At 43.8% G+C, this 27,580-nt stretch overlaps 1 protein-coding gene across 7 annotated transcripts in view; it reads right to left on the bottom strand.

Moving 5' to 3' along the window:
• Positions 1 to 27,580, bottom strand: part of LOC110852630 (calmodulin-binding transcription activator 1) — a 60,094-nt gene that overhangs the window by 3,981 nt on the left and 28,533 nt on the right. For 4 of the 7 annotated variants that reach the window (XM_035853471.1, XM_035853469.1, XM_035853470.1 and 1 more), the window contains 24 exons: positions 22,653 to 22,720; positions 19,973 to 20,108; positions 18,079 to 18,119; positions 17,868 to 17,898; positions 15,959 to 16,041; positions 15,829 to 15,887; positions 13,063 to 13,109; positions 9,011 to 9,609; positions 8,217 to 8,856; positions 5,873 to 5,939; positions 5,686 to 5,745; positions 4,892 to 4,932; positions 4,640 to 4,798; positions 3,274 to 3,409; positions 3,010 to 3,146; positions 2,122 to 2,344; positions 1,662 to 1,712; positions 1,458 to 1,567; positions 1,272 to 1,384; positions 1,020 to 1,195; positions 787 to 932; positions 530 to 684; positions 382 to 456; positions 118 to 145 (listed from right to left, as the gene is read on the bottom strand). In XM_035853471.1, the coding sequence (XP_035709364.1) occupies positions 118 to 145; positions 382 to 456; positions 530 to 684; positions 787 to 932; positions 1,020 to 1,195; positions 1,272 to 1,384; positions 1,458 to 1,567; positions 1,662 to 1,712; positions 2,122 to 2,344; positions 3,010 to 3,146; positions 3,274 to 3,409; positions 4,640 to 4,798; positions 4,892 to 4,932; positions 5,686 to 5,745; positions 5,873 to 5,939; positions 8,217 to 8,856; positions 9,011 to 9,609; positions 13,063 to 13,109; positions 15,829 to 15,887; positions 15,959 to 16,041; positions 17,868 to 17,898; positions 18,079 to 18,119; positions 19,973 to 20,108; positions 22,653 to 22,720 (3,381 nt within the window). The remainder of the gene's footprint in view (positions 1 to 117; positions 146 to 381; positions 457 to 529; positions 685 to 786; positions 933 to 1,019; positions 1,196 to 1,271; positions 1,385 to 1,457; positions 1,568 to 1,661; positions 1,713 to 2,121; positions 2,345 to 3,009; positions 3,147 to 3,273; positions 3,410 to 4,639; positions 4,799 to 4,891; positions 4,933 to 5,685; positions 5,746 to 5,872; positions 5,940 to 8,216; positions 8,857 to 9,010; positions 9,610 to 13,062; positions 13,110 to 15,828; positions 15,888 to 15,958; positions 16,042 to 17,867; positions 17,899 to 18,078; positions 18,120 to 19,972; positions 20,109 to 22,652; positions 22,721 to 27,580) is intronic. The other 3 variants (XM_035853472.1, XM_035853473.1, XM_035853476.1) reach the window with 3 other exon arrangements.

Consider the following 27,580-nt stretch of genomic DNA (forward strand, 5'->3'; position numbering starts at 1 on the left):
GGGAATGATCAAGATAACGACAATTTACACACACATATACACATAATGTAGGTAATTTGCATGTAAGTATGAGCAATTAAATAGGATAAGGTTTGTTTTAACGTGGTAATTACATACCTTCGGCGATTCATCACATTCCCAAAAACTTTTTGCATGAAAGATAAAATGCATTTGAGTGTTAGTTGTAATAATTCCACTTTAATGGTTATAAGCATGCTTTGATTATATAATGTAACACATCAAACACAATTGGAAACTTGTTATTGAAGACTTCATGCAAATGATAAGTACTTATTCTGCTACTCTACTTTAAGGGTACAAGATAACAATCAAAATAAATCAATAAATGAATAAAACCATTTTTGCAGACGCGAGACCTACTTGTTCTTTGACTGTCTCATAAATTGTTGAATCTTTTTTGCAGCTTGGTTTTGTCGTCTTTGAGAATAAGTTCTCCTGTTGAGGACAAAGTTGACGGTGTAAATTTGAGAACAACCTCAACTTGAATGTGATTGATAAATTCACTTACAAAATTGGATGCGTGGAATTTCCGTGGCTGTCTCTCGGCATGCGAAAACTATGACCGGTTTCTTGAGACTTTTTAAATCTCTTGTGCTCACAGTAGTTTCGATACTGACTCTGAATCACCAACGCTGCCTGCGTCACTTGACGGAGATACGCGTACTGGTATTTCGAAGGAAAAAGATTAAAAGTGGACATTAATTTAGATGCAATTTCGAACCATCACGGTTGTACATATTTAAAATTTATGTATGCATAAAGCACCTGTTTGTAACGCCTGTAATAGTTTTGGATGATGACTGCAGCAACTTTCTCCTTCTCCTCTTCCTCCATCTTCTTCCTGCCCTTGTACGACCGGTACGCTTTCTGGATCACTTTCGCAGCTTCGTACAATTCCCGTTGTTCCCGATCTGTGAAGATTGAGAGATCATGCTCGGATAAATTCAGTCGTCAGTAATCAATTGTCAATCAAATCGTCAGCTTTCTTGTGACCCAACCTGTCAATGTCAAGTTGGAGAAATCCTTTTCAAACGCTGAAGCATGGAGAAATTCACAGAAATCCGCCGTTGTGGGTTGTGGGGAGTCCACGGTGAAGGATGATGAACAAGGGCTTTGCAAGCAGCTGGACGATGGACTCAGACTGGAACCTGGGGTCGCCGAATCGTAGTATCTGCTTGGAATTTTAAATTTACCATTGTCAAACCTTTTATTGAATGGTGTTATATTTTAAGCGGTGCATATTTTCTCACCTGTAGTTTCTGTCAGAAAATTCGAAACTGAAGTCTGCGCTATCTGACGGGTCACTGCTGACCATTGAAGAGTCCTGCGAGTCACAGGGAGACATTTCCTCGCTGCTTTCTTTCTGAAATTCGCAGAATGCAAATTAGAAGACTTGATTGGGAGGGATTGTGGAAGAGCATGTAAAATCTCGTCACCTTAATCCGATCAGGAATTGCCTTAATGATCTGTTCCGCCAGAGTGAGTACTTTGGAGTCCTCCTCCGAAGCCAGAGAAAGTTCGGATGTGGTGTGGCCAAAAAAACAGTCTGCAGCCAAGAAACATACGCGGACAGAGTGAGTATATGCACGTGTGTGGGGGGTTGATGGTAATGAGCATAAAATTAATCAATGGCTAAGCACCTTTCAAGCCAAAGTCCTCTGAACATCTCTGGAATCGTCGCAGATTGGATGCTAAGCGTGGACATGGGATAAAAAGATAAAGTGAAGGAATGTTAATAGAATTAGTTTATTGGACCATCAACTGGAAAGCATGGCATGTGCCAATTCCACTCCTAATGCAACTCCAACAACCATCTACGATTACGACGAGGAGCAGCAGCAGGGTCGATTATTCACCATGACGCATGTGACGGCATGCATATAATATATTTCCAATGGACATCAGCCTTTGTGGGGAAAGTCGCCACGCTACAATGAAGCCATACGTACCACTGGAGCCAGCACACCCGCTCATGGTGCTTCTTAATAATAATGCCCGATTCAATTTTTAAGACTTTTTCCCGTGTCGCATGGTTGGTGGATAGTCGACCCTGTTCCACCGCCGGCTGCTGAGCTGAGAGTATGAGTGAAGGTGACATACTTAAAGAGATGTTCTCCATGGTGAAGCCGAGGCTGAAACCGAACTCTGAAGAAGTTTTGTTGTTCTGGATCTTTTCCAACTCGGAGGCGAGCTTCACATGTCCTGAATTCACAGCGATCTGTGCTGGATTCAGACCCTCAGAGTCGCGTTTTTGCAAAGTGTCAGGGCTCCATTGCGAGAGGATGATGCCACATTCCAAGGATCCTTCACGGGCTGCCCAGGCCTAAAAATTAAAAACATGTGGTTGCATCTCCCATGTATGTAAAGCAGCGGAAAACAAGTCGGAGGACAAGTTGGCCAACATATTTAAGTCGTTATGCATTATGTCTCGTCTGCCCGCTAGCTCGCTCGCTCGCTCGGTCGGTCGTTCTGAAAGTCAGAGTCACAGTCCTCCCAAAAACCCAAACATTTCTCCGCGTCCCTTTCCCTTCGTAAGTGGGACTCTTCCTTCACGTCTATTCTGCTGTGTGAGGAGGAAGCAAATGCCACACTTGCACATTATGTTCTTTCCTCACTCTCATAATTTTCATTTAATTGCGAACAATCAACCCTCGCCTCCACTTCCTCGCTTGGGCAGCAGCAGACTCCGATTCCAAATTAAACCCCTCACTAATTCCTTTATAAGCATCCTTGCCAAACGTACATACGCGAATACATACATATGCATTATGTAAGCACATATATGTATACACCACGTGCGTCAGAGATATACATTGGTGTACAGGTCTATGAAAATAATGGCCATTTTGTCCCCCTTATGTCTCGTGCATTCTCGAAACCATGCATTCCTCCCACTTGAACAGTTCCAATTCAATCACTGGCCATTTAAATATTTTGCTATTGGACAGCTTTCACCACTTGGATTGGTGGGACTACAAATAAACTCACGAGAGGGATGAGTCCAAAGTCATCGGATTTCCAAGGGTCCACCTCGGCGTGGAGAATGGGGGCCGGATTTTCTCGTTTCCACTGAATGAGGGTGAGCAGGAGGCGAGTGTAGCCCAGGGCTGCGGCCAAGTGGAGCACTATACGAATATCAAAATCTGTATTAGCACGGTATCATCGAATTAGAGACTTAGATACTCGGTAATTTATGCAATTATGATATCCCATGTCCTCGACTAAGTATGCAGAGAACAAGTCAAAACTCACACGTCAGTCCTCGGTCACTGATGGGAAGGAGAAGGGACGTTGATGACGACGCGTCTGCTGTCCACTCCTGCGACATCATCTCCACGCACATCTTGACCACCGAGTCCTCCAAGCAGCGAGAACCGTACTCTTCCCCCTGCAGATAAGCACCCAAGACTTTCGCTTAGGGGTCACATTTACAAATATTATATGGCAAAATGAGCTAACCACTTTTATCTGTCTATAACGCGAGAGGTGGGAATTTCGGTAGATTCATTTTGGTAGATTTATTTCAGTGGATTGTGCGGACAAATTAGAAGGAAATTTTTAAAGTGGTTGGATTTATTTATGTGCCAAGCAAGGATCCACATCCTCCGCTGTTACGGATGGCATATCATTCACATATTTTATTTAGATACCACATATTTTAGGTGAAAAGTGAACGTGCTAAAAGGTGGTGGGATGGCAGACGCGAGTCAAGTGAGACATTTATTTTATTTACGACAAAGTTTTAGCCGTGGCGGATGAAGAAGCGTAATTTGTGTCTAAATCTCAAAGGGAAACATTAGGAAACACTTTTAAGCAGGAAAGAGAGAGAGAGAGAAAGTCTGAATAAATCATTCATTATGCTTCTGCATATTACAAATTACAATTTACATCCTCATCCAGCAAGACATTTCTCTACTCCGCCTTCTTTTTCTCCCTTCATAAACGCCTTCCACAGCCCAAGATGGGAGCACACACAGGAATTGCTTTCTCCCAGGAATAGGAATCCGCCGGCACGAGAGATCAGTCTGTGCTATGCTACAAAACAGTCTACCAAAATTATTTGAAATGAATTTGTCGAAATATGTAATTCCATAATTCTTAGGAAAATCACATTTCAAGAAACTCGTGGTAGAACCGCCAAGAAAGAAGCATTGAGCCACCTCCTAATGCCTCCTTCACACATAAATATATATGCATGGGGATTATTAGAATGTGAGTGTAGGTATGCACTGCCAGTGGTGCAGGATTGTAGGATTGTAGTGATTGTATAGTGTACATATTTGCTTTTCGGGACGAAGGACGGCGGAGAGAAATATCAAAATCAGACATAAATCAAGATCATGTCAGCTCCAGTAAATTAAAGATTTTGTCAAGGCCCAAATCGCACAACCTCTTCTGCCATTCATGGAATTTATGCTCTGTTTCTGATAAGTCAATTTGGGTTGATTGTCTTTCGTGGAAGGGCACGCACTTGTAAAATCAAACCAATATTTCACAAAGGAAACAAGGAAATGAAATTACACGGAGGAGAAGCAGGAGACAAGATAAATTATGAGAATAATTCTGATTACACACAACAACTTGCGAATTAAACATGACATCGTCGCGTCGTAAGTACCTTCTGGTTGAAGTTCTGGAAGCACTTTTCGAAACACTCCATCCGATGAATTAGGCAGAGCTTGAGGGACGCCTCTGACGGCGGCACCGGCACCAAGTTCATCTTCATGTCCGCCTTGTACTCAAACACCATCGAGTTGTTGGAAATCTGCTTCCCATTCTGCGCCCATTTCCACAATAAAGTCTCAATTCTTGTGTAATTGAAAGTATTATAGGAAACGAAGCCAATGAATACCTAGGTACGAGAACTAACCTGAATGTACACCCTGATGGGCACCAGACCTGGGCTGTGAGCTGTATAAAACGTTTAAAATTCACAATAACTTCTCTGTAAATGAAAAACCCAAGAGTGCGTGCTACAAATTCTGATGAGATTATACTCTTCCTCATTTTTCCTCGTGTAGTGTCAACCCCCAAAAAAGTCTGTAGGTATCAATTTCCAGGGAAGGTAAACAGGGCAGGAGAGTAGGAATAGGTGGGAGAGCGAGGGAGACAGGGCTGGTCGGAGGAGGAATCGATTTATTTTCTATTTCCTGGTCGTCAGTCAGCCATCAAAGATGCTTTGACAGCGAAGGAAGTACAAATGGAGTGGATTTTGATACAGCAGCAGCGGCGGAGGAGGGAGATTGGGGAGAAAGATACGTGGAATAAGTGGGGGGAAGCTATTTGAGTGGAGGATATATATTGTTGAGTTGATAGCACGAATCTTAGCTTGGGATTGGATTTGGATTATTTTGCGAGAGAGAGTCTCCATTCCTGGAAGAATCCGACCCACGGAGGAAAGAGGTCTGGCGATGGGGATGGGAACAACAAAAAATGAACTAAATTCCACCCAAACGCCCGGAACATGAGGAACATCCGTTAGAGCGTCCATTCATTTATTGATTCGGATACGAGATAGGACACGAGGAGCCGTAATTTTTAGCTCCAGCAAGATTATCCACGACTTATTCCCCCGTCGCGTTGGGATTGTTATGGGACAAGTATAGTCTTACCAAACATTGTCGTCATCGTCGTCGTATGAAATGAAAGACAAAAAGTTCTTACGTGGGCAGAAGCACTTCAAAACTCCAGCCTGGAGGTAGACGGCAGGGACGGGAAGGTCACCTTCATAATGAAAACAGAGTAAATAAATTTGCATCATCACTTGGCTCCATGTCCGATAAGTGCATATCATTGAGCTACACGACCCTTGGAAAGCCAACAAGATTGATAATTAAATAAAGGGGCTCACCAAAGTGGACCGAGTATTCCCAGTGCGGGTTGTGGAACTGACCGACGATGAAAACTTTGGTGCCACCCTGCGAAGGAACCAACCACAATTGCATTACCCGACCGCATACACAGTTCCATACGTATGGGCATCACTCATTATCCACTCATCATCTCAAAGCCAGGCAGAAATGCCAAATGCCAACCACGTCAGCACCTTCTTTCTCCTCGAACGTATGTACTTGTGTATTCGCCTTGGTATTGGCGAGTGAGATGGGAGTGCACTTTTTCCACTCACCTTCGAGTTGTCGACAGAGTGGGGGAAAGTGCAGTACAATAATATATTATCTGTTTGGTAGGCAGCCGCAGCAGGAGCAGACTCATCATCTGAATGAATCGTGAAGAATCCTCATTTATACATGTCATGTCAGGCGACCAGTGATCTCCGTGGCCTTCCTCACGGATCACAGCCGTAGTTGTAAAGCAATACATACGTTGAAAATGATGCCGAATTTATGATGGGATTTACTCTCATCTTTTCATACAAAAAATATATGTAGTTGGTGTGTCGAGATTTCTTTGCATGTTCTTTCTCCCAAGAAGAAAATTACTCTCCGGCAACTGGGCAACATTTTCCCAGTGAAATAAAATATAGCCCAATTCCACAGCCAATTTCCGCTTCTTTCATCAAACCATCAGCAACACCCAGTAGCAGCCCGTAGCAGCGCTTGGACGGACGCTTGTGTGTACGGAGCCAGTGAAAGCAGCCCCTCAGAGTCGGACCAACTAATCTTTGCTAAACCTCGAAACTTGCCATCGCTTTTCAATTCAACTTTTATTCCCAATCTAAACACGACCAAGCCCGAATTTTTTGATTAATCCAGAAAGTTCCCAAAATAAACGTTGCCTATGCGAGTTAGTTAGCTCTGACACTGCCGAAACCCACCACCACCATCTGCATGTTTCATTTCATTTCGTTAAATTTGATGGATGGCAGAGTTTCAAGGTGGAAAGGAGAGTAAAAACATTTGCTGTTTGCTTTTATTTTACTGCTCCTACTACTGCACATTACACAGGCTGGGCTAGACGGTGGTAGTGGGGCTGCTAATAGTGGGTGGACTCGTGCAATCCAAACATTCTCCTCTGCACAACAGGAAGCAAATGGATTCATTTCACTCACTTTTATTTTTGCTTTTACATGCTTCGTTTGCATTTTATTTTGGAACTGACACGAAGCTTGGGCGTCCAACTAGCAACAAAATGCTGTCAATCAATATCCTTATCTCTTTCCCAGTCAGACTAGGAGTTGATGTAGGCCGGGCGAAAGCTTATTCTGCAGCCTTATTACTTGCACACACACACACGAACCGTACATGCAATGAGTGAGTGATGGGTACTGGGCGAGAGATCTCTGTCCGATACTCGTGAATATTGGGAGGAGGAGAAAGCAATAAAGAAAGTCGTCTCCTGTCTCATTACATTTCCTAAAACTTTCCCCGTCTCACACGAGGTGATCATTCTGGAATTCACTCATTCCGCGTCCTCCATAATTATGCTTATGTATTTATGGCTCCAGTCCATCAGATACGGAGGCCTAGGAAATTACTCTTATGAAATACAACCAACCAGCAGCACCAGCATGGGCAGAGGAATATGTAGCTTCGTGCGAAGGATGATGAACAATATAAAGTCGATCATCATTACAAAATTTAATACTTGGTGAATTTGATTTGAAGAAGAGGCTTGATTTATGGTCGTGACATTACTCGAAATTGTGTGTTATTGTTGTTTCACTATCACTTCACGGGCATGTTGAAGTTGCCACGTTGGAGTTGTTGGGGCTGGAGAGAGGGAGAGAGAGAGAGAGAGAGAGAGATAAATGTGGAGGGCCATGGGGGCTCATTCATCAAACCAATAAAAGAAAGGAATAATGGAGGAGGGACACAATGAGAGGAACGTACAGAGATGGATTGGAAAGCTCATTGTTCACTAGTGATTGTGCTCAACGGGACAATTTATCCTAATTAAAGCATGGGCAGGAAGCTAGATAAGCTGATTCCTGTCTCATTCCAATACAATTAATACCGTCCGAACCAGTTTTGTAATTATACGCTGACCCGTGGCCACCTTCTGGCCCGGACTGGGCGAATATATCCCACGCCTCGCAATATGTGGGTGAACTGGCTGTGTATATATTCTGTCCTCGATCTGATGAACAAATCAAGTAATGGACGTGGACAATTTGCGTCATGCTGAGCAGTGGCATTTGGGAGCAGCAGCGAATAAATATTTCCACGATTCGTGTCAGAAACGTCTCAGAAATTTGGTGCGAGGTACGAGGTTTTGCCTCGAAAACTGAAACTCACCTCTGAGTATGCCCACTCAGGATTGATGTCGACGATGGTGGTTTTCTCGGTAACAACCCCCATGAGAACTCCATTATGATGACTCTGGTCCAAATCATCGGACAAGTCGGCCAAAATGTCAAACGCGTCAACGTCAAGGTTGACAAAGACATCATCAGCGGAAGGTGACATAGGTTCCAGGTCGCCTCCACTGTCCCCCATGCCCATATTCGCAGACAGCGTTTGCTGAATGTCCTCGTGTGACATTTCCAACGTCAACAGCTCCTGATGTGACGCTCCCCCACCACCACCACCACCGCCACCACTTCCACCACCACTGTCCCCTGGGGACGGCCCTACATGATTGACTACCTGAGTCACATGACTTCCTGACGAATGTGGAGGGTGGTGCACCGTGTGCTGTTGTTGACTTTGAGAAGGGTGGTGGTGGAGTTGCTGGTGGTGGTGATTCTGATGTGGGTGGGCCCCATGGCCTTGATGTGGGTGGGCAGAAGCCACGGCGGTGGCAAAGTGCTGCTGGCTCTGTGTGTGATGGATCAAGAGCGTCTGGTTGGAACTCGTAGAGGGGACACGGACCACGGACTCGTTCGCATTTTGGACGTCCATGAAAGAAAGAGTGGAAGTGAGCGAAGCGTTCCCACTGCACAAAATCATCAGAATTAAAAACCTTATCAAGAAAATATGTATCCCATCTAAATTGACGTATTTTATATGGACTTGACAATTATTGGTCATATCTCTCGTCCTCCTTCCTACTTTCTCCCACACCACGGGCGGTGCTGTAATTAACTCACTTGAGGTTTTGTACAGCTGCCAGTGCTGAGTGGTGCGTCGCTTGAACGGAGGCAGAATGGTTCTGAGTCACACCCACCCCGCCCCCCGACGTGGTCGTCACCGTGGGCTTCCCGTTGAGAATTATGAGTCCTCCTGTGGTCTGGAACTGGCTCAAGTTTAGCAGGAAAGGTCGGTCCTGACTCCCATGATGATGTCCATTGCTGCTCCCAGCCGTCGTCATCACAGCCGTCGCTAATCTCGTCGTCCCGTTCGTCGTCTGGTGGATCTGATGTCCAGGCTCGGTTTTGATACTGTTCGTCGCAGGGTGACCTACTTGACCTTGGTTGTGTGGCTGATTTGTTGTCACAGTGGCGACGATAGAAGGACCACCGTTCGTCAGCTGAACCAAGGACGAAGTGGACGAAGAGGACGAGAGACGTGTCGTCGTTGACCCCGTTGTTCCCACCACGGAACTATTGGAGCTGACGACATGGTTGCTCGAGCTCGAGTTGGAATTTGGGCCTGATGCGGTCAGAGTGTCCCCAGAACAAATGGCTTGACGAGCGAGTCTTTGTTTCTCCATTAGTTGCATCACTATTGCTTCCACCGTCTCCGCAGTCTGGAATTATCATAGGCGTCGTTTTATTACACGAAAATATAGTTTTCATAATAAAAAATAATGCAGGGAATTTTGCAAATCAAAATTAACGAGGGGGAACTCTGCATCAGAATGTGAAGGATAATTTATTAGTAATTGCATCGAAAAACAATTGCGTCCCAGCTTTCTCCAACATTCTTCCGACATGTGTTCTCTCATCGTAAAAGAAAAAAAAGAGTAGTCGATGTCTTTCCTTGCCCCTTCCACGTCCAAACTTTCACCTGGTCCCCATCCACGTAGCTCTCCCAACTTCATCATTCTTTCTCCGCTCACAAGTCAGGAAATGTACGGAATTGATGTAGAATTGCATATACTCGTCATTCCCAGATGCCGTATTCCTCCAGTTGTAGGACAGACCGGGTGCGAGACCCGGCTGCATTTTAAAATGGTGTAGAAAAATGAGTATTATCTCAAACGGAGGGGCGAGGATGGTGAAAAACGATGTTTTTAGAGAGACTATATTTGTGTGTGTGTGGAAAGGATGTGTATAAAGTGGAGGGCATATAACAATAATAAAAGGGGTGAGGATATTATTCATGTGAACGTAATGGGGGAATATTCAGGAGAGAAATGGGAATCGAGACATCAACATCTACATCAATCTTCCAACATTCTCGTCTCGAGTCAGTTGCGGATTATTACACTTTCCAAGTCTGCATCTCGTCTCGTATCAAATGTCAATTTAGACAATTTCATTCCATTCTAAAAGTTGACTCACTTTGGGCTCACAACACCGCATCTTCCCCTCCTCGCTCGCCCTCCCCTGTGTGAGAGCTGATCATTGCTGGAAACAAGTTTGGGCCCACAACGAACCACACACACTCTGCGAAAATTGGCAATTATCCTTGTCGTCCAACGTGAATGCTGGTTTCGGGGTAATTAGGGCGATGTAGTGGAGCCATGAAAAGGGAGACATGAAACATATCGTCTGGTCACAGAGTGACTGAGTGCATGCCCCGAAAGAGAGGCAGAGGACCAGGGAGAAAGTACAATTCACTAACCAAACTCACTGTAGGATGAAACCGAAACCACATTGATTTACATTTTCCCAACACACTCAAATTATCTCGGCCTCTCCCGCTGCTCACTCTTTTTCCTCACAATCATTCACAAATTGTGCCCCTACATTTATAGAGTTCTCTCTAATTGAACAAGATTTGGCAAGGCTCGCCCTCCAAGAACTCAAAATCCCATCCAACCAACCAACCAACCAACCAACGAGTAGGCTTATATAAAGTTTAGACGAGGTGTGTGCATTCAATTTCGGTTTGCCGACATCTTTCCCCTCGCTTAACATGGCTCCCTAGCTAAATACTTGTCTGTAGAATATCAGCACAGCTCTGAAATGAATGTATGGAGCTGGTGGTGAGCTTAATTTTCTTTCAGGTGCATCCGACCTTCTGAGGATGAGAGTTTTAGATGAGAGAAGCAGAAGTTGAGACGAGACTTAAAAATTATCCGGGTGAGAAACTTTCCGTGCCCACCGGATTAAAACAGAACTTCAGCCTCAGCTCCTTTGCAATTATCGCCAGCAGAATCTAAGTCATTATCAAATAAAGGAGGTGATGGTGCGGTCCTCGATTCACAAATGTCAGGTTGCTCATTATTTAGAATTACTATGAGTATTGTTATTGTCTCTGAAGGCGTCAAATTGGAGGCGGTCGACAGGTACATAATCTTAATTTGTTTCCATGCACAAGTTGAAGCTCTTCTACTACTGCCACTGTGTGCACGAGGGATTGAAACGTCGGATAGGAGGGAAGGTATGGATAAGAGAGGAAATGCACACAAACTGGAATGAAGAAATGCCTGTGCTGGACTGGGGCGGAACGAATATTTGAAGCACACATTCCTGGAGCTCATCCTTTTCAGGGGATTCTAAGGCTGGGAAGTCGCCTTTTTGTTGAAATGCAGTAACCATCTCAAATTTTGTTCCACATTTGTAAAATTGTTTTCATGTGGATTGAATCATGGAGTCAGGCGGAGGGTGCAAAGCGTCGGAGAGGAGGAAATCAAATTGATGTCCACCGAGCATAAAATTGAAATTGATCGAACATCCAGTACGAAGAAGAACCATGCAGGAGCGGCATCAGGCAATAACGAGAAGATATGGAAAACCGTGCGTCGCCTACCCGCTTTCCTGGCGGTTGGTTGGTCGCCCTTCAAAAATTGAGCCAGAAGAAGTAAGACTGGAACACAATTCCGAGATGAACTACTTCTGTGGATGATAGCAGAGGCACACCACCTCCAAAACCACTCAGTCAACATCCAACAATTTCACAAATTATTTCAACCTCAACCTCGCGGTGCCTCGTCGCAGAATCTGCTCATGTAGCAGGAGCAGCACAACACAGAGAACCTCAAACCGCAATATGATTGCAAACAATTTACTCGAAGAAGATCCCAGCATTATATCAACAGTCATGCACTCGCAGTCATCCCGACTTATACAAAATTCACCAAACGCATATCCCTATTTATTTTATTTCCCTTTTCCGGAAGCCGTTTTTGCCCAGCTTTCACTTTATTTGTGATTCCAAAATCTCCGACCAAGCTTCGCTGCTTCAATCAAAATCAAACCAAACCACGACAAGTCAAACTCCAGGAAAACGATGAAGCAGTGGAACCACTCAGAATAAAAATTCTAAAAAAATCCCAAATCAAAATCATCCAATCTTCTACTTTCCGTATCTATCAAATCCATGCAACATTCTATGATTCCATATAATAATATCCTACCCACTTTCCAACCTCTGTTGTTCTTAATACCAGAGAGAGAAAAAAGAGATTTAATATTCCCAAATCTTGTGAGAGCAGCTTTGAAATCGATAACTGAAGGAAAAATGATCCCATTTTCAGAAATGTGCCACACACATGCACACACAGAGCATCCTCCTCGTGGACGAGAACGCGACTTTCAGATTCATTCCTGCACCGAGTCAAAAGTTGGAGTAAAGTCGTCAAGCTTTGTTATTGCGCGAGAATGGGAAGGAGTGAGTGAGCTCAATCATAAAATAAAATGAGATGTTTGACACTCGTCAACCCCAAAAGATGCGGGGAGAAAGTGAGTCTGTGAGAAGACGGGAGGAGGTGGTGGTGGCTGTGAGGGAGGTGTGACAGACGTAATAAAGGAGAAGTGGGAATGAAGTGAGGTTGGATGAAGGTGACAGTGATGATTGAATGTAATCCGCCTCCTCCTTAAAGACGGGGACATGAGCATATTGTATGCAGAGCAGGTTGCGGAGGAGAAAGTGAGCGAGCTGTTGGATGAAACAAGATTGGCACTCGTCCCCTATTTAAGTATTTTGCACACAGTGGGTCCGTCGTCGTCTCGAGTGTGAGAGGGACATCATAAAGAATGTGAGAGAAAGCAAGGTGACAGGGAAGAGCTGGCTGGAGGAGTAAGTTACGTACCGATAGCTCCAGCTCGTTATTGAGATCAGGCTCCTCTTCACTGAAAACTGTGGATCAATAGACAAAGAAAGAACATGTATTTTATTGCCTCCATAAATTCTCATACCAAGCCACTGCCTCTGACTTTAAGCACTACCACCAACCGACTCCCAGTCCTAGCCCACCATGCCCGAGTATGTACTACATGCCGCCACTCCTCCTCCCGACCACCACTGACTTACGCCAGATGCAAAGGTTCTCCAGCCACGCTTAATACGTACCCACCGCCGCTATTAAATAGGATACAGTGGTGGAATAGGAAGGGGGACATGTCTCAGATCGAGCATCCTTGAGCGAGACCACGACTGGTGGCACATTTTGCACAGGCAGAGCGAAATTCGTAGGTCGCGAGAGCTGCTGTGACCCAGTGTTGGAACAATGTTGACTTGACAAAAATGCGACTGACTGATTGCCAACGAGTGACACAGTGATTGCTGGCTTGCTTTCTTTCTGGGCTGCGTGGCAGTAATGGGAGGAAGAGGAGGAGGAGAAGGAGGTGGAAATTCTTTTGGCAAGAATAGCTGAACGAGGATCCAGTTGGGAATTTGGTCTCGATTCTCGGATTTTTGATGTCCTTGCAAGAGAAATTTTCACCATCAACTCCAAGCCATCCAGTCAACCGTGGACACATCCATTTCCGTAGTAGGGGACCAAAATAAAGTGCTTCATTCATTCATGGTTGCATGTGGCACTCCTCGTGGTAGCATCAATTCGCAGATATTCATATGGGCCTAGCTACGTACATGGCTGAGGTGTATGTACGTATGTATACAGACGTGAGATTATATGGATGGACTCTGTTCTTGGTGGTCCCAGAGGGAAAGATGATGCAGACTGTCGAACTGCTCCGATTTTACACTGGCTCTCCAAGTGGCAAAAATGTAGTAAATTTGACGGATGAACATTGTGTTAACTGGTCCGGGCCGGTAGCTGCACGTCGTACGTAAAAGTAGTGACAATACAAAAGAAGAATGGATCATCGAGCCCACGACTTTTGCTCAGCCTCACATCCGCCCATTGACCATTTCCTCAAGTTTCTGACCAAATTGTTATTTCTCTCTCTCTCTTCTGTCTCAAGAGACACATGAGTGCAAATGGAGTGAATAAAGGTGAAACTCTTGTATCGGCATTGGTGTGGCTTGGCCAAAGTGGCAGTTGGCAGTCCGTTAAAGTTGGCCATGTATAGAGACAGCCAGTTGGTTGGTCCAGCTAGTTCTCCTCGCACTTCTGGTCTTGTCCTTTGACCACCAACTTCTTGGTGGCATTAACTTCCATACTTCTTGGCAAACTCTTGAGCGCACACAGGGACCGAGATGAGGAAAGCGAGAGAAGGCGACAATTAGCATTTGGCAGGGGTAGAGAGCTGTGTGAGCAGTTACATGGTGTGTCCACTCTGTGCTGACCCTCGTCACGGCCGTTGATTGGCCAAAAGTTAAGTAAGAGAGAAGGACACAACTCCAAATAGAAGACATTCTTATCCCCTCTCGTACTTTTTTGTTGCTTGGGAAAATTTCGGAGGAGAGAATGTCTTTGAGATGGGAATGCGGGATGTAAGCGAATTGTCCGCTGTTCAGAATTCCACTCGGGGACATGGAAAGGACAAGACAAACAACAACCGATCCACATTCGCCATCAAGATCAATGGACATTACTCCCAACATCCATCCATCCATCCTCCCTTCTTTCCTTCTTCTGCTCCTGCTACATACACGCGGTCTCCTCCTGTTTTCTTGCTCCCTTCCTTTCTCCTCGTCTCCAAAAGTGCATGTTCTGGAGAAGAGTTCCTTATAAAACGATATAACTGATGAGCGAAGCAAGGTTTTTGCACTTGGAGGTTGGTTGCTTGCGAGTGAAAGCATCTCTTCTCACAACTATTTTGTTCATGGTAATTAGTTCCATAATGACGACGAAAATAGCCGGCACGACATTGTAATAATACATGATCTCTTCCCACACGGCTCTCGTGCTGCACTGGTCGGAACGAGCTGACGTGTTTGTTCAGTTATGCATGGGTCTCACGGTCAACATTTCTCCTCTGCGAGGCCTCTCAAAAATTAACTCTGTGACGGAAGGGGGATCAGGAGGATGGAATATAGAGATGAATGTCAATGGCTGAGGGCACATTGGAATTGGCTGCTGATTCCCGATTGGACCAATGGGTTTGGGAGACGCAGCGAGTCTTTGGGAAGAGAAAGCGAATTATCCACTCGATAAAGTGAGATGAATGGAAATGTCTCGGGATCGAGTTGGGATAAGGAGTCGGAGAATGAAGACCAGAAAAGATGCCCACATTGATACAGGCAGAGCTTGGAAATGCTGTTTGGTGGGTCCCTGTTTCGGGGACTATTTATATGGCAGATATGTGAGAGCGATACGAGCTGGATGGGGGAATGTGGGAGTTAATACGCTCGCAAAGGTGGATTATGCCGTCCAATCTTTAACAAATGGATGACTATTGAGCTTCTATTTTGGTCGTAACGCACACTTAAATTATCCATGAATTCAAGTAATTTAATTCAAAACGGTACTGCTTAGAGATTAAATGGTAACGATAAATCTTCCTCCGCAGGTCTATCTGTCTATTGCAGAAGGATGAGTGTTATTACATATCTGCGGAATACACACGACAACATGGTGGTTTTTATCCAGGGCCAGAGTCGAGCAATAAATAAGTGCCATATAGACGAGCAACTTTAAAATAAATATTATCCTTAAAGTTGTACTTACACATGGGCTTAAGTTGGGAGATGAGTTCTTCCTTTGTCCACTCCTTCTTGTCCCCCCACCTAATTGTCAAGAGAGACCGTGGTCGCGCATTAGATGGGCTATGTCGTTAGGGTATAAGCACTGCACTTACAAGGACACGTTGGACGTGATAATAAGCTTGTTGTCATCAGGATAGGGAACGTTTAGATACGCCACCAACACGATGTCGGGGTTCTGCAAAACAAAGCATCCTAATTTAACCACACAAGAAGCCTTTTTCTTCTCTTTTACCGTTTACAAGACCAAATTCCTCTAAAAAAAGTCTCCTCCTCTTGTGAGACACGCATATTACTTGTGCATCGATCTACGTGTCAGTCGAGGAAGGAGTTGAGTTTGAAGTGAATGCAAAATAACGAAGGTAAGAGGATCGGTCGAGTAGGAGGAGGAGGAAGAGATGCTTAAAAGTACATATATTCGCCGAGGAGTCGCACTTATATGCACATTCAATTGAAAGGAAGGCATTTTAAAATCCGAATCGGGGCAGAGAGTAACAAATGAGGAGCTCATTTCTCGATTCAACCCCCTTTGAAGTCTTTCATCAGCCGGGGCAAGAATTTATTTCCTGTCACGTCACTTTAGCTCCTTTCACCCAACGCAGCCTTCCAACACACACACCCGTTCTCAAGTTCCCTTCTTCTCGGGAAGGCTCAGTCAGCCAGACGGCGAGAGAAAGTGCATTTTGAAAGGAAAATTGATAAAAATATGGCCCACGTGAAATTACCTCTTCTCGGCTTTCATCCGCCCCGTATGCTCAGCAGGATGTGCCAAACTCTTATTTCCCAATGTTCCATTGCCAATTGAGTAACGAAACACATTCCCAACTCAGAACTTGTACTTTCTTTACTTTCTCCTCTGCTGAAGCGGAGCCCGGGGCAGCTCTGCATGAAAACTTTCTCCCATCACATCCTGATATCCCCGTGTCAATTGGCATGTTCGAGTTGGCGATATGATGCTGTGCTGTGACTGAGCCAAGGTGACTACTTGACTCCACGTCGGCTCAATAATCGGTGTCGGTGGCGATGCGGTGGTGGTCGTCTTGGGTGGCCACCCCGTGCACCACCACCCAGCACCAACTCGCTACTTCCTCAAGAACAATGCACTGTCAGAGCCACAAAGGCTCAAAAGCTTTTCCTGTTTGAGTCCTTGATACTTTTGATGCCATGAATCCATCCCACACACACAATTTCATACTCACTCCTCCCGCAGCAAAACTTTTCCTCGAGCCGATCGGTTTTCCAAAATGTTGGAAAGCTCTGCGCCCCAATTAAGAGATGAATTTATGTAAATGAGCTCCCGGAATTTTACAACTCATTTCAATTGAGTTCATCAGGAAGATGAAGAAGAAGGAGAGGCGAGTAATTCATTACCGTCGACTTTTCATTCAAGGTTAGTTTATGCCACAGTTAATTTATGCCTGGACAATTAGGGGGAGAGAATGGCTAGTTGGTGGCAGTTCAGTACTCACTCACTCACCTCCGTGGCATTGTTGTTTGTGGTTGTCGAGGAGGTGGTGGTGAAAAGTGAGGACAAAGTCTCAAAGTGCCTTTGATGATAAAGTCTAATTTATTACCTGTCTGCCAAGCCAGCTCGGATATAACAAAACACTTTCTTCCCGACTTCCTCCACCGGGGACTGAGACCCAGCTACGTACGCCATGCACACAGTCCACAATGACCTGCTGCCATCGATGGACAAGGCAACATTTAGATTCTGTTTCTACTTATTTGCCCTCCCAGCTGAGAAAGGTTGTGGAGTGAAATGAATGAAATATGCCGAGGCAGTTACAAGTAGCGAGTCAACGGATTATGGACCACCCTGCAAAATAAAATGCACGTTCCCATTCTTTCTCGCCTTATTTATGCCTCGACAAAATCTCATCCTACATCTCCCCATTTGTCTTCGTACCACTTTTCTAAATTGTTATTAAAATCAATTCTTCCTCCTCCTCCGCTCCTGTCGCAGACGACGACGTGTGGCTTCGAGAGGATAAATATAGATACCTGTAACAGCCAGTAGCACCGTCGATGAAATCTAAAAATAAACAAGAGAGAATGTCCGATTAATACGTGTCGTCTCATTCGTTGCAACAATTTTACTTATGAAACACAATTTAACCAGACTAAAAGTTTGTCATGCAATAATCACGTGACAAACTAAGAGACTTATTAAACTGAGGAGATGAGTGTAAAAACGAAAAGTTGTTCTCCTTACGTGGGCAATATTGCAGAGTGGACGTAACATCCGTAAATGCACTGAAATTCAAAGAGGTCCATTTACTCAGGAGGGGAGCTTGCGAGGTTGATAATAACAGATCTTGGTGCCCTTTGGATATGTGGTAGGGACCCATGAGTGTACTAAAACCCTGAAGTAGTTTGACTCCATGGCCACATTTGCGCCCGCCACACCCACTCAAAAATGCCCAAAAAACGCTTTCACTCGAGTTTTCACTCACTCAAATCCACGTCAAAAATCCAATTTTACTCGGATTTTGAAATTTCTTTCACCATTATACTCCCAGATAGTTGCTTTCTTCAATCCAATATCAAACTCAATTTTATTGATGATTATTTCGCAAACATAATTTGTTTTGTTGATGACTACAACAATGCTCATTCAGAATTTTAAATTTTAAAAATACTAAAAATTTCGAAATAATTGAGTTTGATATTGGATTGAAGAAAGCAACTATCTGGGAGTATAATGGTGAAAGAAATTTCAAAATCCGAGTAAAATTGGATTTTTGGCGTGGATTTGAGTGAGTGAAAACTGGGGTGAAAGCGTTTTTTGGACATTTTTGAGTGGGTGTGGCGGGCGCAAATGTGGCCATGGAGTCAAACTACTTCAGGGTTTTAGTACACTCATGGGTCCCTACCACATATCCAAAGGGCACCAATATCTGTTATTATCAACCTCGCAAGCTCCCCTCCTCAGGGTTAAAATATGCATTTGCTCGTGAGAGTATGTACACGGTCACATTTTGATTACCCAAAGCGTTAATTTTGTCCCGCAAGAACATTGGTTGTGCTGATGGTGTGGCTGAACACGCTGATTACATGCACTATTACTTTACTTTGCTTACTTATGTGGTGTAAGGCTGAGAAGCAGTGAAAGCAAACAAGAAAAGGCGTGAGTCGTCCTGTTGCAGGATGATTACTGCGAAAGCGTCATTATCGTCGCCCAAATTGCTTGTTCCTCTTGGTTGGCAAACTGGAACAGGCTCGAGGAGAAGCTGTCACGAGTGCAAAAATCAATGGGAAAATATGCCAGAGGACTATCTGCATAATAATAATAATCCTGAATATTTAATCTCCTGCAACTTTACAACTATACTTTTCTTTTGACGACCTGGAGGAAGGAGACCTTTCTGGCCGGGCAAAATTGTGCCACTCGGAACTAACGGTGAATGAGGGATCGTTATTATTGTTGAAAAGTCTGCCCATAAGTTCATGAATAAATAAATAATTTTTACGACAAAGATGCGAGGAGGACGAGGAGGAGACAGCGTGTGGACTGAGAAGCAACTTTTAAGCGGAGATAAGCTGTCATCCATAAGTGAAAGAGCCAGCAGCTCATTCCACGTCCTGGTAACGAAGAAGCTTTTCCTTGGCGGTCGTGGTGGGACAACATTGCCAGGAGCACAAGACCAAGTGCGAGGAGATCTGAGAAAGGAGCAGCACACCCACCACCACCCGGTTTTCAGTTCTTAGTTCTTCTCGCTCGGATGAACAAAAACCCGAGATTCGGCATGAGAATTGAGATAGATTTTATTTTATTCCACTTTACGTTTCCCTTGAAGGAATTCCTTCGCAAATGAAATAAAAAGAGAGAGAGAGGAAACTAACTACAAGCACAGCAGAGCAGTTTCCACCACACAACACAACGTCGAGGCAGAGGAAGAAGGGAGATTTAGGGAGAAGCGGGGCTATATTTCCTCTCTCCGTAAGCAGCGGGTGAGAGGGAAAGTGAAAAGAAAGTAGGAAAGGCGAGTGGAAATTAGAGCAAAGGAGGTGTGGTGGTGGTGGGGCTGGTGGTGAGATTTGGCCTGTTCTCGCGGTGACCATGCAAGTGGAGGCGGAAGAAGAATTAGTGGTTTCACTTTGTTTACCTCGGTCCCCTGCACCTTCAGCTTCATGTGATCTTCCCGCGTGGTCTTCCCATCCTTCCGCTTCTTCCAGCAGTAGCCATCCCGACGGTAGCGGACTTTCTTCCTCGAGTAGAGCAACATCGAGCCACTTTTCGGTCTGGACACCATTCCACATAAAATAGAATAAAAATACAACATTTCAGCATCTTCCGCTTTCTCCGCGCGCTGTCCTTCTCCGCTCTCGGTGCATGGCATACGAGGGAGAAGGAGAGGACCATTCAAGTATTCCTTTTGGCGATAAAGCTGTATGCCGCTCAGGTGTTTCTCAATATTTATGTTATGACCAGAAGCACAGCCTGCACTTGAATACTAAGCAGACGGAGAGGAAATTTAAGCCAAGATCGAGCCCACTTTCCCTCTCTTCATGTATTGATATGCATCTTTATATTTCACAGTCGGCTCGGAGGAAGTGCTCCACAGCCGACATCACCGCCACGACTTTCTTCCTCTCTCTACAATATTTATCATGGCGGGTCCAGAATTCCTTCGCCCGCAGCACTCCTTCGCCTACGAACGTACGTATGCAGCAGCAGCAGTTGTGGCGAAGAAACGTGCTTAGTCCATCCATAATCATCCATTTCCATAAAGATTTTTCCTCCCGTCATAAATTCCTCTCCTGCTATCGGAATCGGCTTCTCAAATCTAAACATCACGGGTGACTGACTATGTAGGTACGTATTTGTGTGCTTTATGTGCCACATAGCCCACATTCGGAGGTACGAACGTATGCACTGTACATTCCTCCTCCACATTGGGTTCAGTGGTGCAGGTCTGTGTGCTTTTTGAGAGCCAGGAGGAGTAGGAGCAGTGATTGATTTAATGAACAAGGACTCCCCGAGTGAGTGATAAAATCCGGACCGACAACAACATACACAAATACGTACGCACGCTGCATGCTTTCTCTGCCCGACTATGCACCACATTTGTGCTTGCTTTGATTTTGCAACCACAGCCAATATCGCCCTCCCTCCAGCCAATGCAATGCAACCTGTAATCGGAGAAAGCAGGAGGAGAGGAGAGCATATAATGTGTGTCCCCAAGGGCTATTGGACACGCGAGAAAGTCTTCAGATTATCGAACTACCAAACTTGCCCACATCAAAATGGAGAGAAAATCACGAGGACATTTGCTTTCATCATCATCATCAGGACGAGGACGGACGTAAGCCATTCCCCACCAGGCAGGAGACGAGCTTTTCAATACACTTGCCACACCACTTTTTCTCACAAAAACAATGAGAGAAAGAGTTATCTCAGAAAAAACGCATTGACGAGACGACGATTACTTCAAATGATCAAAAATTATATAAACATGATGAATGGTCACCCGTTGATTGCACATTCCACGGTTTTTGCATATTCTTATACAATCGCGAATACTACTTACATGTTTACTACATATTTTGTAATACATACACCACCACTTTGCAATATATGCACAATGGTTTGCATAACTATGTAAATATGTATGCATAGAATGTTGATGCTGTTACGTAGTAAGTATTCCACTGTGAAACGAATTAACAGTTCAGTTTTAACACAACCATGTGCATGTTTCGTTGTGGTTTCTTCGCATAAAATTTCATGGGTTGTGTGTACACTCAGGAGCGGAAATATTTATGGGCAGTGGAATATTTCATTGTTGTGTGCCAAAAGGGTAACGCTCATGCGATCCACTTCCTCTATTATTGAGTTTCTAATGCAATTTGCCGTTTAAGGTGTGAGTATAAATTATAATATTGTTGGTGATAACATCCTTTTCATCGTAAATTACTAATTTAAGAGGAAAATTAAGAGCTTTTTTTGCAGTTTTGTTGTTATCAATGAATGTTCCAGAACTTGCAACCTTTCTGGAATCCTTATTAGATTAGAAAAGGATGGGCCTTGAACATAAAACAAAAGGACTTTGTTCTCATCGCACGATTAAATAAGCCGTAAATGTGCTCGGGTCATGAAAGGCCGTGAAATTGATGTGTTTGACCACTACAATTAATTGTTGGGATTTAATCCGAACCGCAAAAAATAAGTACATGAACAACCTCATTCACCTTTTCTCCTCATGTTGTGAATGTTCTAACCATATTGAATTACGTGATGGAATTCCCTTGTTGTTTTTCCACTAATATTCCACTTTTATGAACTGTTTTATATTTATTGTGGGTCTCTCCTATATTAAATGTGGGTTATTACTATTTGTCCTAATCTCCCCGTTCAGTGGCGAAGAAATGAGCTTTTTTGTATAGATTTTTGTCCTGATGATGATCTAAATGCCGTTTTAAGATTATGGTAAAGATTATTACCTACACACCCAAATATGCCTATTTACCACAACTATTAGGCTGTTATATATATGTCGCCGTCATGTTCATGTTTTTGGCCAGTCTGCACAACAGCGGTACTGGTTCGCCGAATGGCTTGTAAGAAACGCTCTTGGTCCTGTACGACGACGACGAGAGCGAGGAGGAAGGCTGGCAATTATTGTTCATAAAATTAACTTAATATTAATTGCCTGTGGTACAAGGGCGTCGTGCCCATACATTCATACCGACACATACGTCTGCCTACTTTCTCTTGTAGTCATCAACCCCGACAGGTGCTTTTACTCCTTGTTTTATGGCTTTGAAGGTTGTACATGATCTCACCTGATTTTCACTTCCTTCGACAACCATTCTGGATGATGGGCAAAGCTGATTAATATCGCTGCAATTTCCTGAAATAGAGAACAAAATATCAAATTAGGGACATATTTCACATTTGGAGAAAATGTATAGTTTTTAACATTTTAAAAATGTGACTTGCGCTCAAAACAAAGCACTGCGGGTAGCCCAAAGCCACCGCACTTATTTTAAGAAGGGGACACCAAAGTGCTCCACTATTTGTAATTTCTTCCACTTCCTGTGTGTAATACGACACCACGACATCAGCCCAGCCTCGGGCGCTTTCACTTTCACTTAAAAAACTGCCATTAACCTCATTGGACAAGATGGAAAAGCATGCTGTTAGCTTTTAATAATACACTTTCACTTATCAAATTGTAAAAATGGAGTTCACAAATAAAACTGTGCCAGTAAAGGCTTCCTAGTTCGCAGCCCAGGGACCATTTCAAACATTTGCTTTACACTTTGCACTTTTGCGGGAATGGTCAAACTTTGGGCTTTCTTGTGGAATTTCCGTAAAACTTTAAACTTTGATAATTTATCAAATCTCATGCTGTTTCTCTCACTCGAACAACTCAGTAGTGGCATCATCTCCCACATCCGACTCTCCCTCAGCAACCTCATTTCAATCCCCACCAAAAAACTTCTCCACACACGCAGAGTCATATGCACTCCAGTTCGTGGTGTGATGCGAATGAGATAAAAAGATTGGAATAAAAAACGAATTTTCTTTTACTTATTCGCAAACAATTCAAACTTGCTCTGAAACTTATGAAACTTTAAAGACAAGATTTTATGAAGTGAAAGAGGATGGAAATGACTGGAATTCAAAGTATTCACGACGACCAGCTTCCGAGATCTTGACTTATGCATTCTTCTTCTTACCATTCTTCCTCGTGATGGATAAGTCAGTTCAACACTAAAGTTTGTTCCTACATGAGAAAATTAAAGTATCTACATGTATGCAAACAATAAGAAGCAGCAGCGGACTTATGTATGCAAAGTCGGTATATGATTATGAGCAGCTTAAATGAAAATGAACCGAAAAACATTTATTTTCTTTCCAAATTTTAATTCAATGCCAGCACTTTCTCATTTCACGCTCCATTTAGGCCAAAGTCTGACTATTTCATATCCAGAGGCAGAAAAAACAAATCCTCCCCTAAAACCCACATACACACTCGTTTTTGGAATACTGCATGCCTACAAGATTGGCTAGGAACAAGTGATTTAAAAAGTCATCGATCATCTCTGGTGAAAGTGGAAAGTGGAGATTATTAAAGATTAGGCAAAGTCGAAAAGGCCCTTCTCCACCCTCCTGGGCTGGCTCAGGAGGAGAGAAAGGAGGCAAAAATATTCTTTTGTTTATCTTTCTAACAAGGAACGTATGTACAACTGACTCAGGGCACGTCGAGGTTCAAAAAAACGGAAGCAGATTTTTGGGATGTTTCTTTCCTGGGAGAAATTTGGATGCAGGGAAGCTCGGAGATGGTGTGGGAGATGTTTGCTGCGAAACAAGTGTCGTGTGTGAGATATAAGAAGAGAGGAGGACGACTAAAATGCTTACTTAATGCTCGGATTGAAGAATTCAGGGCGACGGAGTTGGAAGTTTGACTCGAATTTAGTTTATTTGACTGACGTCAACGATCCTTATCCGATTAACTCTCGTCTACCTTCCATCTCAACTTTGTTCTCATTCCAGTGCCCAAGAGTTGAGTTGAGCAGTGTGCATTTCTACATTATTATTTCTGGATACCGTGTATAGAACTTGTGTAAATGATATAGCTCTTGTAAATATGTGGGACTCAAGTTCACAATAATTTAATGTTTGACCCAGATTCACCAAGTTGCCAAAACTCCCCCGTTCAATCTGCAGCGTAAGCTCGATAAGTCACTAAACGTCATCGTATATAAAGCTCCAGTTAATGCTACGATATTTCGAGGGTTATCAAAACCATACCGAGAATGAGACACTGGGCAAGGTCAGGTGTTTTTTATACACCTGAGATTACACAAGGCTTAAGTGATGCTGCAACTTGTGTACGTATGCCTTTGAAGTTGGAGAATTTAATAAGTTGTGCATTTTAGGAACTGATGTTTTCCTTGCGTAACTGCCCGAATATGCAGATCTACGACTAAGCATGTGAGGCAGAGACAATATGCGACGAAACTATTGTGCTGGGAATGTTGAGCAAAGTAATATTGACATTTAGGATGATGATGATGATGACATTAGTAGTTAGTTATCCTTCTTTCAACTTTCCCCATATCCACTCTTCTCCCTGCACTCCGCCAAGTAGGCCAATTTTGTTGGGACAAAACTTTAGAATTTGTAAATGTCTCAATACTTTCTCCTCTCGCCATTCGGAGGAGTCGTGGAGCGGAGAAGTTGATCGTGGTGGGGGACTTGGAGTTCAAGAGTTAATTCACCATCAACCAGATTATCTTCTTGACTGATTGCCAAAACATTCCCTCGCTCTCGTCCTCCCAGATATTTACTGGATCCCAGCACCAGCCGATCCCACTCACCCTTCTCATGTCGCTTTAAATTCTCTCCGAATTTAGATTAAACTCTGGCAAACTTCATCTTCTAGATTTGGCTCGGCCTGAATTTGAATTTAGGAATTTTACAAACAAGGCAAGGACACAGATTTAGCACGGCGAGGATGGAAATATTTTTGTCTTTGTTTGGTGGATCCGTCCGTCTGTGGAGCTACTCTTCTCCTCCTCCTCCACATGTATGAATGTATGTATGGACCACAGATGGGAACCAAGAAGTCGCTTTAAATCAGTCTCATTTGAATTTTATTTCCGTTTGAAGCTATTCATTGACTTGGCTGTGTACATTCTCCGCTTTCCTTTCGACTCGAATTTCACTCAAGAATGGGGTTTATTACATTTTATTCATAAAGTTCCGTTTATCGAGCGAGTTTTACACGAAGGATAAACATAGGGAACCAGAAAAGCAAGTGCGAGTGCGAGACCACGAATGTTTTGCAATTGCGTGCTAATTGATCTCCCATCCGTCATTAGTGATAACGATTAGAGAGTAATGGCAAATAATCGAGAGTTGGGAAAAGCAGCCAATAGACAAGTCAGCTCAGCAAATTGTTTTCCCTTTAAAACGCGAGGAAAGCTGGGATCCGTGTTTGGATGGGCAAAGTGACATGAAGTGAAAGGAGAGCTAATTCTCTTAAGTTTGCAAAATTAACAATGACAGCGTGTCAATTTTCATCTCGATTATAGAACGGCTTCCTTTCACCCCGCCTACGGAAACTGATTTGTGCTTTGCTCTGATGAGTATACATTTGGCCAAGGACGCAGAGTTTTCCTCCTCTCCTTTGCTGCTGTTGGTGGTATGGTGGTAGAAAATCGGGAAAAATTGAAAGGAGGCAGCTTTTGCGGTGTTCTGGCTTTGGAGACTGGATTGTGAGCCTTCTAACTCTATTAGCTCGACTAAGGAAACCAATATCGTCGTCCTCGTCGTCGTCTCCGTTGATGAATCCTGGCTTCCTCGTGCTGGGCTCTACAAATTTCTCTGATTTCCGAGAAAGTCACTCGGGACCAGACAAATCCGAGGTGCAATAAATATTAGATCAGCTACGGCTCAGCATTTATTTTGAAACTTGAGTCAGTGAGACAGCAGAGGAGTGAGTTGCAGTCAACCCCACCGGGCACCTTTCTCTTCATAACACATTGTTTATTAAAACTCCTCTACACCAGCGATACCCGCACTTTCACAGTTTCCCCTCTTGTTGTCCCTCCACGTGATACAGCCTTGACTCACTTGGAACAATGGCTAAACACGGCCTCCATTTATCCTCGTGGTTCTGGATGAATGTGGAAAATGTCACCCGCCTTTCTCTCGCTTTCTCCCTCCTCTCTCTCTTATTGAACAGTTCCAGAGGGTGTGCGAAATATGCTGAATTTGAGACAATCAGGACCATGGAGATCTTGTACTATGCATACACACAAAAAGGCCGAATGTGTATCCAGTATATCTCACCCTCAACCCGGAAAGTGAGTTATGAGAGGAACATTAGAAAAGGAAATGGGGCTTCATTCTGGGACCATAGATCTGCCATTTGAGATTCATGGATCACAACGAGCCAGACTGGCAGCTACTCAACGAAACTTGCCTTTTCACAGCTATGCATATAAACACAACTACAATATGCATGCCTTGGGTGGTTGGAAGAAAGTAGGAAATATACAACTTTATAGCAAATGAGCGGTGACATGTGGTGTGTCGTCGTCGCCGTCGTTGCCAGCAGCGTCACATTGTTGCAAATTTACGGATCTAATGACCAATTCCAATTCAGTAGTTTGCATAATGCTCGCAAAAATGATAGCGAAAATTTAATGAACACATTATTATTGAGTTTGGTTATCCACCCAACAACAGTTTGCGTCACAAATGTTTGGCATTTTTTTGGGCGTAATGAAAGTGGATGTCACTTTTATCTCAATTTTTAAAATCGTCAACAAGCGAGGAGTGAGCAATTACATAATTATTGTCTGCGAGCAGTTGGCTCAGTGAGGAGGCGGGATGGGAAGGAAGGTGCTTTTGGCTAATGGTGTATGATGAGGAGATTTCGAGGAGGACGACGACGACGAGTTGCACACTCTGGATGAGAGAAAGTTGAGCCGTCGTCGTGCACTTTGTCCGCCGCACATGCCATCAACAAAAGGAGCCAACTCTTTGAGAGTTTTGTGGATTTCCCACGCGACCCATCCTCATCCGTATTGCTCATTTATTTATTAACTGGGCAAAAGAATGTGCAGTGGGAGCAGCTAAATTAAGTTTTTAATTAGTTTCTACACTAAATCCTATCCCACAAGAAACAAATCGACACCAGTCTGAATTACAGGGCACTTAAATTAGCAGCTTAACTGCTTCGGGGAAACTGGGC

Source organism: Folsomia candida, unplaced genomic scaffold (assembly GCF_002217175.1).
Source record: "Folsomia candida strain VU population unplaced genomic scaffold, ASM221717v1 Fcan01_Sc007, whole genome shotgun sequence".
NCBI lineage: Eukaryota > Metazoa > Arthropoda > Collembola > Entomobryomorpha > Isotomidae > Folsomia > Folsomia candida.